General features: G+C 40.4%; 1 protein-coding gene across 1 annotated transcript; it reads right to left on the reverse strand.

Moving 5' to 3' along the window:
• Positions 1–3,749: 3,749 nt before the first annotated feature.
• Positions 3,750–11,543, reverse strand: odad3 (outer dynein arm docking complex subunit 3; the record flags this gene model as incomplete). Its single annotated transcript, XM_083974076.1, has 13 exons — positions 3,750–3,874; positions 3,970–4,057; positions 5,941–6,090; positions 6,447–6,603; positions 6,705–6,865; positions 7,679–7,822; positions 9,022–9,144; positions 9,370–9,495; positions 9,788–9,889; positions 10,007–10,198; positions 10,338–10,415; positions 11,089–11,210; positions 11,465–11,543. The coding sequence occupies 13 exons, from the start codon at positions 11,541–11,543 to the stop codon at positions 3,750–3,752; spliced, it is 1,647 nt and encodes a 548-aa protein (XP_083830202.1).
• Between the last annotated feature and the right edge of the window lie 61 nt (positions 11,544–11,604).

An 11,604-nucleotide genomic window follows, 5' to 3' on the forward strand; every position in this document is an offset into this window, starting at 1 on the left:
GCTTATCTGCCCCACTATAACACTTATTGAAACAAAAACAAAGCGTCACAACTACAAATCTATGAGAATCTTTTCAAAGAGGAGTAGCCTAATGCAGTGGTTCCCAACCTGGGGGGCGGGACCCCCCAAGGGGGGCGCCAAAGATCCAGGGGGGGTCGCGAAGCCCTCTTGATTTTAAGGGGTTTAATCATTTTAATATAATGAAAATGTTAAATAAATGAGTAGGCTAAGCATTTAATTCATATATGTGACAAAATCAACTAAATTCAAGGGCCACATTAAACATTTATTCGTGTATTTAAATAGATAAACAAATAAATTATAAGCCTATATCAATAGATGATTGAATATCAACAGTTTTAAAACATTAAATACATAATATACAGCAGGGCAATATCAGTCACAATGAATTTGTAAAACAGCATGGAACAATGAGAAAAAACATATTCTTCAGAACTTGTACTTTTAAAAACACAATTATGTTTTTAAAAGTACAAGTTCTGAAGAAATATGTTGTAATCATACACAGATTCTCCTGATTGTTTGTTCCATGCTGTTATTAAATTACTGAAATATAATAAAGTATTTCATGTAAAAGAAGTTATGATGTTCCTTATTTTATTTTATTTTATTTTACATGGGGGGGGGGGGGGGGGGGTCACCAAAGTTTTCAATGGTAAAAATATGGGTCCCTTAAGAAAAAGGTTGGGAACCACTGGCCTAATGCATGTCCACTCTGTTTCCTTTTCTTCTTATCCCCAAGTCATGTCATGTTATTTGTTTATTTATTTACTTATATTTTATTATTTTTTAAATATTGTTAATACTGCTCATATCCATATGCACAATATAGACTATTGAGTATTATTTTTCTCTGATTAATGTGACATTATGTGGAGCCCCTGTCTGATGTTATGGGTGCTTTCAATTGTTTAAATCCTTTTCAATAAAGTTCATTAAAAAAAGAAAAGAAAAGGATTTAATGCCATGAAGGTTTTCACCTTTCAGTTCATCTGAGATTTTTTTTTAAAATATATTATGTTTAGAAATGTTTAAAGGTTATAGCTACAACTTTTTCATCAAAAGGATTAATTTTTCAAAAATAATGCATCCACAGAATGTCTGGGGGAGTATGTATGGGGAGCAGAATAAAAGTATTAATTTTACTGAATTAAAAAAAAAAAGTATATAAATAATTGTTTAATAAATTTTGGCGGGTCCGAAATATATAAATATTTACATCTGGTTACGTTGGCAACGACGGCATGGAATGATCTCTGTGGCAACAGCATTAGAATGTTGATGTCATGTGTCTACTGCTGTAACTGGCAACCAGTACAACGGAAGGTTGGAGCGAGAGCTACTGGCCAGGAGGAATTAAACTTGTAGCTATCACCTTTAAGTATAACATAGTATGTTTATTATTTATTTTAGAGTAGAGTATTGTATTTGTATAGGTGCTATAATATGTGAGATGAGACACACAAACATAGACAGTGAGTTCTTTGTTGTGATCACCACATACTGTAAAGCAGGCTCTCAGTGTCTCTTAACTAACTTAATTAACTGTTTCTTATCATGTGTCATGCTTCAGTTTAAACGCATTAAATATGCTTTACATAATGACCTCGGCCAGTCAGTGACGTTACGTCTCACCAGAGCAGTTGGTGTATTTGCTTGTTTGTCTGTCATCGAGAGTACGAAAACAGTACTGACTGGACTTACACTAGACTTTTGAAAGAGGTGTGGGGGTCATGGAGGAGAGAGCAATCCAATGCATTTAGGGTTGGATCTTGTTAAATGGTCGGGGGCCTTTACTTTCACATACAATATTTATATATTTAAAAATTTTCGTCACGTTCTCAGGAGATATCATGGAAGTATAGAGCTGTATCAGATCAGACACATTAATTGTCTTGAGATCTTTGATAATCTGTACAATGAGTTATAGATTTGGATGACTGAAGAAATTATTTTGGTCTTTCTAGTACTTCAGCTTTTATATTTTTTGTTTAATATCACTGTACCTCTTGTCCTACTTTATATTTACTGTGGTTTTTCTCTTTGATAAAATTTAGACGATCATTCATAACATGGAGGTCTGTTGGTAGCCAGGCTAGCGCCGCCTACTGGTTCCGGCAAATTTCATTTGCCTCAAACATGTAGTCAGGACACTAGCAATGCGTTTCGGTTTGCTCCGTCCGCCAGAGCGGACGGACCAATCAGCGAACAGACGGGTAAGTGAAGGCGATGACGTTGAACTCAAGCGCTCAAGATTAACCTATGAGCTTAACCGGTGTATAGCACACGTGACCACCAAGCAGCAGCGATTAGTTGAAGCAAATGTAAGCAACCGCCTCCCGGAAGCAAACGAATCCCTATGGCTCGTGTTCAGACGCTATATGAAATGTAATGAAGTAAGCGGCTGATGCATCAGGCTAGTCTGTTGGATGTATGTATGCTAAATCCCAGTATTAACTATATATGATGTCTACATTTGCTATTCAACAGTTATCTGCAAAGCCACATTGGTGGAGACTTTCAAATGAGTGATTCCCAACCTAAGTGTCTGGACCAATCAAGTGGTGTTACAGTAAAGTAGATTTTTTTTTTTTTTCATTTCTATTTTTGGCTGGCCTGCCATAGTGTAGCCACCAAAACTTCTAATGTCACTGACTGAGTGTTGATATCTCCACCACTGGTCAGCAAAGTGCCAGCTGAAACCACAGCTCAGTCTTTGTCCTAAATGTATGTGTTTGATGACTTTGACCAATGATGTCATACCTAGAAAATCGGGATTTGAGGTAAAGCCCTGATTACTAGTAATATTTCATTTCAATTCATTTATTTGGAGTGAGAGCACTCAAATATAAATATGTGAAACATGGGCTACTGTAGATTTTCTAGCCCCAAATAACAACTTTGCTTCTGTCCTCACATCAAAAACATTATATCGGTAAAGACCTGGTGGCTACTATTATTAAATTTGCTGACAATAACAGTTGCAGGAAGTTTAGAGTTAAAATGTGGATAGACTTGGAGGAGCTGAAAGGAAAAAGCTATCTATATACACACACACAAAGAAACACCTAATTCTTGTGCCCCAGTCAATCAGTCAAAGCTTTTGTCCACAGACAGTAGTTGTGGTGGTCACACTGTGTTAACTCTCAGAGTTGTTGGACACTTAAGGACTTAAAAACACTGTTTTTAAGACTGTTTTTTTGCCTCTGACATTCAGGTATGGATATTCATTGTTTTGCCAGTTCAGCCATAGGCACTCCACCTGACATCAGTAAGCAGAGCAGAGGCGTTAATGAGATGTTCAACATAGCAGAGATAGTTCAGGTGTTGACGCTACACACAGTGGAGCTTGGAATCATGTTAGAGTCAAAACCTGAGCGTCTTTAGTCTTGATGTGGATCACACATGAACAAAGGTTGGTTCCTCAGAGTACGGCGGGCTACGGTGAATGGTGTCGGTGTATAGTAAATCCACAACATCACAAAAAAAAGAAGCTTTGGACACAGGTCTGTCATGATTATAAATAATATTAGTGCAACAGTGACTCCACACAAAGGACATTGTTGTTGTCACAACATTTAGCGATTAATCAGCCACAATAAACTAGAAATTTTAGATATAAAACATTAGCTGGTTGAAATAGTACTGAAAATCCTTACATGTTCTTTGTCCTTGACTTAAGATCTTCTTTTGGTAGTAAATATTTTTCTTGTGACTCTGGGGCTGAATCAGAACTTGCCCTTGTTCTTCTTCCAAAGCTTCTTCTTGGATTTGGAGTCAATGATGAGCTGAGACTGGCGCTTCAGTGCCTCCCGTGAGATGATGTCAGCCTCCTCCTCGTCGCTTACATCCTCTGAGACATACAGCACAGTTTTTTTTTCTCCATTAAACTGAGATTAAGACTGTGTGTATGTGTGTGTGTGTGGGTGCATGTGGCTCCCAACTCACCGTCTTTGAAAAGGTCCAGGTCTTGGTCCTCAGGGAGCTTGACCCGGGTGTTGTAGGCAGGCAGTTTCCTCTCAATCCTCACGTAGAACTGCTCAAAGTAAAACAAAAAGCGCAAATAGTCAATGATCAACGATCAGTTACCACCAGTGCCAAAATTATTTTCTACATTTGTCAGTGTAATTTTTCATGATGAACAAAGTCCATTATTTCCTTGTGGCTTTTTTCGTTTTTGATTTGGTATCAAAAATATTCAAATATACAGTATTTATGAAATACAATATCTATCAGACTTTTACTTTTACATCCACATTGTGGCAGTAATAAAAAAAGAAAATAAAAAATGAAATGTGATATTTCACAAAACTGAAAAAATATGTTTTACAGGTACAATGCTTACACTATTGCAACATGGGATATTATTTTTTTTTTCTTTTTTAAAAAGCAGGGACTGTGGCTGACATCACGTTTTGTTATGCAAACAGTTAATTGCAGTATTTAAGTTAATTTCCCTAATTGTATGGACTTGTTATGATGATATATTATGATCATTATTGGAGCTGAATGCCGGAGTGATTAGGGGCATTAAGTTCTCATTATGTAAAAGCGACAAGGGACAACCAGCGTTTTCTAGACTTGATATTTCCTTGGCAAGAGCGGTAGAAGCACAAGACCAGAGCATCGCTGGCCAACAGCAACTGTCAAACAAACAAGTCTCAACTGATTTTACGAATATCAGCTCAGAGCTGCGTCAGTTACATAGATTCCGCCTCCCTGAAGTGGACCTGAGTGTTACATTGTCAATGTCATTTGTAAGTGGCCCACAGACTGTTACGTGTTTCCTACGGTACACTCTGATATCTCACGTTCTCAAACAGCGGAGGTGCTGCTGAGCGTTAGTAATCAGGAGCAAACACTTGAGGTCACTCTGATGGCTGCTTTTCCATTTGGATAAGCTATGCAAGCACAGCAGCACGCATGCATAAATGCTCAGCCATGCTGTGCTCATGTGCCGGACCATGTACTGTAGGTTTCAGCAACAGTCACAATGTACTTTTTGCCAAAACTACATTTATCATTGGAGGTTGAAGTTGAGGTTTCTGCAGGGTTCAGCAAGTTAAATTTAAAGGGACAACGAGGAGTTTCTATTTGGTTATAAAAAAGTCTCACGTTAATGTGGATGAATCTACGCTACCCACACTTGTTAATGGGGCCATTTTCGATAAATATATCGTTTTGTCTCTATCGTTATTTTGTTATTATTAGTGGTGGCGGAAATGCTGGTCGAGCCGACCAGCGTTTCTTTACTTTCGGTTTCGTGGCGAGTTATGAGAATAACGCCGCCGAATCGCCGTTTATGGTCGGAACTACGACGGTATGTGATCGTCTTTGAACCTCTGACTTTAATTCTTGATGAATGAAAACATGAGTCTGTCTTGCGCCGGTCAAAGAATTTCACGGTGCGTGCGGAGGCTCATAAATGTAGTGTGAAAACGCTTTGCTTTTCCAAAACTCCTCGTTGTCCCTTTAAGACTACATCTAACTGACACCTCGACACAGTCATGCTATACCACGGTAGTTATTTACTATGTTTTTCAGCACTTCCCAGCGCTATATAACAATCATTCCTAATGGCATATAATAATAATTAAAGTTAGTTTTAGTATTTTGTTACAAGTGACAGGAGCTTCCCACCTACAGCAGCTATAGTGGCAGTAATGACAGTGTGTGATGACAGATCTGATGGAGCTGACTCAAACAGTGTCATGTGCCAACATTCTCTGGCAGTATGTGCATTGTGATTCATCTAATGATCAGCCTACACATTTCCCACATACACTGTAAACAGATATTCTGGGTAAGTGCACGAGAACAATTTGCATGCAGCTCAATTTTCGACATACTATCGAGTCTGTGAACCGGTATTTAAAACCACAGTGATGGCAGCTGACAGTGTGTAGAGCTCCCTCTCACCTCTTCTTTCTCCATCTCAGTCATAATAGCAGCCAGATCTTTCCCCTGAAGCTCCTCCTGCAGTAACTGCAGCTTCAGCTCGCACTGGGTCATCAGCTCCAACACAAACTCATCTGAGTCTGGAGACAGCTCGGGCGCGATATCCTCGCTCTGGAGAGAAATAGAAGAAAGCTTGTTGGCTGCTTGAGTGAAATTTCAAGAAGAAATGATTTATATAATAACCTCAATGTATTGGTGTTTCCTGTTTTCAGTAGACACTTTATGTCTAAGGCTATTAGAATAACTTGATCTAGGACTACAACCTTTCTGTTGGGACTACAATTCCCATGATGCTTTTCTAGCCTTTGCCATGTTTGACACAGGTGTCTGGCATTTTGTCTGGCATGTTACTGCCGGAACCGCTGGAATAAATTGATATATGTACAGTGTTTTGAGTGTGCGGTTGCTGTTTTGTTGTTTTCTGAGAAGAAAGGATTTAAAACTAAAGTCAAGAAGGTCGTATTTACCAGTGTGATGTGTTGAAGTTTGTTTGCCAGGTGCTCCACTCCTGCTCGGATAGTACTGATGGTTTTAACCAGCCAATCCAGATGCTCTTTAGCTGCATCGCACCTCTGCTGCTGAGCCTGCAGCTGGTGCTCACACTCCTCCAGCATCTGTTGGTCACTATTGAAGCAAGAGAAAAAGACAGGGACAGAGAGAGATGAAGCACTACACAGCTGCAGACATGTTACCTTTGATCCTCTGCCACTGTCCCGCTGTCTCACCTGGAGAGTTTCGCCTCTCCAGAGTACTTCATATCCTGGAACTGCTGGTACAGCTGTGCCTTCTGTTCTTTCAGCTGCTCCAGGACTTTCTCATTCTCTCCCTTCAGCTTCTCTAGATGTTGCTGTCTCTCCTTTTGTGAGATGAAGCGCTCCACTATCTCCTTCATGCCATGTACAGTACAGGAGAAAAAAAAGTATAAATATGTAAACAGTGACACTCACTTATTTAAAGGGATACTTCACCCAAAATCAGTAACTCACCAATTTTCTACTCACCGTCATGCCAAGGAAGGGTTTGGAGAACTTTTGGAATCATCAAAACGCATTTGGAGTTCCAGGGGGGGTCCGGCTGGCAATGGATTTTTTGCCGCATATAATGGCGGCAGATAGAGTTCACTTTTGAATGGTCCAAAACACACACTATGAAACATCCAGATACCTCCATACTGCTCATCTGTACTGACCCAAGTGTCCTGAATCCGCAACATGAAAAGGTTGTTCGGAAAAATTAATTAGATCTCTGTTTTTATCCTTGTTGTAGCAGTAGCTCCCAGTGGCTGCATGAGATTTGCTGCGATATGTTCTTCTGTGTTTACATCATACATCCAATGGTTTACAACGACGAACGAACATCTCGCAGAAAATTGAACAAAAAATACATTTTTTCCAAACAACTTTTTCATGTTGCGGCTTCAGGACACTTGGGTCAGTACAGACGAGCAGTATGGAGGTATCTGGATGTTTCATAGTGTGTGTTTTGGACCATTCAAAAGTGAAGTCTATCCACCGCCATTATATGAAAATCTGTTGCCAGCCGGACACCCCCCTGGAACTCCAAAAGCGTTTTGATGACTTTGAAAGCAGAACCCTTCCTTGGTATGACGGTGAGTAGATGATTGGTGAATTATCGATTTTGGGTGAAGTATCCCTTTAACAAATAAATACAGTAAATCCTTTTCTGTCCACACCCACACCTGTATATCTGTCACCCCAGTGGCCTCCTTGATACGTAGGAAGGCCTCCTCAAAAGTGGAGATGGCCTTCTCCTCCTCCACTGCCATCCTGGTGGTGCTGCGCTGGGCCTCACTGCTCAGCTCATCTGGCTGCATATTTGCTCTCTGGATCTGCAGGGAGCGAAGTTTACAACCAACGCAAAAGTGAATTACTCGTGTTTACCACACATAATGTCTCTGCTTTGAATCAAATTACATATGTGGCAAAGAGTGTAACGAGTGAAGGTGGCCAGTCATATAAAATATGAACCATGTGAGTGGGATTTTGTAATTGCGATGTGAAGTCCTGAGTAATGGCTAAGAAGTGGTTACTGAGGTCACTGTGACCTTTTAGCACCAAAGTCTAATCAGTTTGTCCTTTAGTTGAAGTGAATGTTTGTACCAATTCTGAAGAAATTCTAGGCATTACAGAGATATGTTTTGCAATATGGAAAATCCTGTCCATGTGATCGTGACAGATCTAGAAATGGAGAGACAACGTAAAAACGATCTGCCAAAGCTATAAGACGGAATGGTAACACTTTACTTGACGGGTGGGTGCGTAGCACATTCATAAGACCTTTCATAAGGTATTTGTAATAATGCATTCATGACGGCTCCAAAAGGAATTCATACATTCCTATGGAATAATGAACTGGGATTTTTTTTTTATAAAAGTACCCTAATTGCACCTGGAAACAAGAATACACACCGTACAATACAGTCAGTGAAGGCTTCATAAGGGCAAGGAGTTATTTGTCAATGCTTCTTGGATGGTTTATGAATGTTACTTTGCATGTCACTTTACTATACAGGTGGTGAAGGATTCATAACTGAATTACAAATGATGCTACCTCTGGAATGGTTCAGTGTCTGGGCAACTTTGGGCAACAGGAGCAGAGCAAACAATGCATAAATTCTGCATATATGAGTTCAATGAAGCCTTTGCACGACTTGGTATTTTGTCTCTGTAGGCCTACTTCCAGGTGCGTTAAAGGGACTTTGATGAAACATCTGGCTAACACACTATGCATTTGTGACTGTTTTTGAGGCCTTCATGAACCATTGCAATAGAATGTTGAATAGGGGTATTTTGTTCTTAAATTTCCAAGTGCATTTGGGGGGCTTTTATTTGGGAGGCTTTTATTTTGAAAAAAAATAATAATCCAAGTTTGTTATTCCATGACAGTGTAACCCGATGTACTGTATGAATTCCTTATGAAGCTGTTGTGAATGCATTATGAACAACTTATGAAAGATCTTATGAATGTGCTATGCACCCACCCTCCAAGTAAAGTGTTACCGTAACATCATGTGCATCTTACCCGTCTATCAATTTTCTCAGCCTGGGCCTTGTGCTCCTCAACTCTTTTCCTCAAGATGGCTATGATGCGTTCTCTCTCTTTGCGCTCCTTGTAGAGTTGTTCCTCCTGCTGCTGAGACTCGGCCTAGCAGCAGGAAAGAGGAGGCATAAAGGACAGGGAGTGAGGGAAATATGGGAAGGAGAGAAGGAAACCATCACAGTTTAAGAGCAGTGAGTTAATGCTGTCTATAATTAAGGCACAGAAATGAGGCCAAACACTACGACTCCACCCAACTGACAGTAATAGTCAGCGAATCGTCTTCTGATGCCTTTACTGGAAACGTGCATGTTGAGGAGGGTTATCGGTCACCTTAGCAGCCTCTTTAGAGAGCTGGGCATCGTTATTCATGATCTGCAGGTTGTGAAGCTCCTGTCTATGCTTCAGGATCTCTGCTTCCAGACTGTCCAGCCGGCCCTGGTAAGTCAGACTCTCCTCCTGAAGGGATGAATGTGTAAAAGTGAAGCAACAGAAAAGCACAGGAAATATATACAGAATGAATGAAAGATGAGGCAGATGTGTCAAACTGTCTCCTGGACCACAGCAGTCCATACTTGGTAATTGTTTTATGGAAAATAATTTATATTGTATACAGCATGTATTAACATCAATGTAATAGCCAATTCTAAGAGATTGGAAAGTGAATTTATGTGATTTTAGTGTGACAGTGGTGTTGAATTTGTGGAAAAAACATTATTTTGAAGCTTTAAAAAGTTCATGTTGGACAAACCTGCAGGTGACTTTTGAGTTTCAGATAGTTTATCATGATGTTTTCAGCCTCCTTGCACTTAAACTGGGTCTTCTCCAGACTGTTCTCCAGTGCCCGGATGCTCTGAAGACACAGTTTCATTTTGATTATTACTTATTTTTAGCTGTGTGTTTCTTTCTGTCAAGAAGAAGACAGAAATGTTGTACTTTTTGTGCAATCGCCACAGCAAGACGTAAATACCATGGCATCTTCCTCTTTTTTCTGAGCTCTTGCATCAGCAGACTGTACTCCCCTGCAGCCCTCTGGTTTCAGTCTCTGGCACTCCACCTTCAGCTCTTTTAGGCGCTGCTGAAAGGTATGAGTGGTGTGTTTGAAGGCATTGAGACGCTTCATCTTGGACAGCACCTTCTGGTCCAGTGTGACGACAGCCTCCTGAGAGGCAGACATGCAGACAGGAGAGAGAGGCAGAATGAAAACTCTTGTCTGAGGATTGAATTTAAAATTTTGATTTTACTCAGCCACCAACACCATAATGACTGGACAGTAACAACAAAACAATTTAAAGTCTCACCTTCCCTGACATTTTGCGGAAGGCATCCTTCTCTGCACCTCTGTTATGAAAGGCCACTTTGATGACAAGTTCATCACCCTGGGAGGGAATAAGAAAAGTATCTATTAGTGATAGTGTTGTGGTACTCGAGACCGGTCTTGAGACCACGTTTTCAAGGTCTTGGTCTCTCAGGATTGACTATATTTTTAAAGAGGGTCTTCTTCAGGGCGTGGGTCAGGGAGTTCCCTGACCCACGCCCTGAAGAAGACCGTGTCGGTCGATTAATTAATAGCCTTTTACGCATCACCTTGTCTCCTTGCGTGTGAGTGCCTGAAGCAAGCCTTGTGCTTTTTTCGTCTCTTTGACTACATTTTTACTTGGTCAGTTGAGCTGGACTTGGGATTTTTTCTCAAGACCGGTCAATACCACAGCTTTTTTTAAACCACTAATGTCTCTCTCTGTCACTCGCTCACTTTGCTTCATGTAATGTAATTCAATAACTTTAAGATTGTTTTACAAAAGTGTATGCTTGTGTAACCATCTGAAAAACTTGGTTGCACCAGCGTCAAAAGTGGAAGACTTTAGCAGGTTCTGTGCTGCTGTGTTATTCTGTTCAATCCAAACTTTATTTCAAAATGATATTTTCTTTTTAGCTGAGTACTACAGTAATAATGTAAATATTTGATATTGGTCTTGACTCAGACTCGGGCATTAGGTGGTCTTGACTACAACATGATGAAACCAAATGGTAAAGTTTGTTTGGTGTACTTACTGCATTGGCCTCTGCCAGCCTCCTGTGCAGCCTCTTGTTGTCCTGCCTCAGCTGGCGGATGGACTCTCTGTTCTTCTGGATGGCGGACTGGGAGCTCTCATAGTACGCAGCTCTGTCGCCCTCTGGTGGACACGTTCACGCGTTACACCAACAACACATTGTCAATGTAGGCGTCTCATTACTTAGAACCACATATTACACAGCTAATTGCTGTTTCCATTGGACAGAGTCCTGTGTGTAAGGCTTCGGGTTAATGTTAAGGTTAATTATGTGGTAAAGTTAACCTAAACATGGCAGCTAGCTAACTGTAGCGCACTTCCTTTAGCATGAACTGTAATCGACGCTCACCGAGTAACTTACTTGGAAACAAACTTACCCATTAGTTGTATTTTACGTTGCATCTCCGTTATTTGGTCATGAAGCGGAGGTTTGACGGTGTAGCTACTGGACGCCATTTCTGATGTTGTTGTAAAATAGAGACCCGACACAGAAACTGTGGCCACAATGAGCGTTAGC

This window comes from Trachurus trachurus, assembly GCF_905171665.1.
Source record: "Trachurus trachurus genome assembly, chromosome: 1".
Taxonomy (NCBI): Eukaryota; Metazoa; Chordata; class Actinopteri; order Carangiformes; family Carangidae; genus Trachurus; species Trachurus trachurus.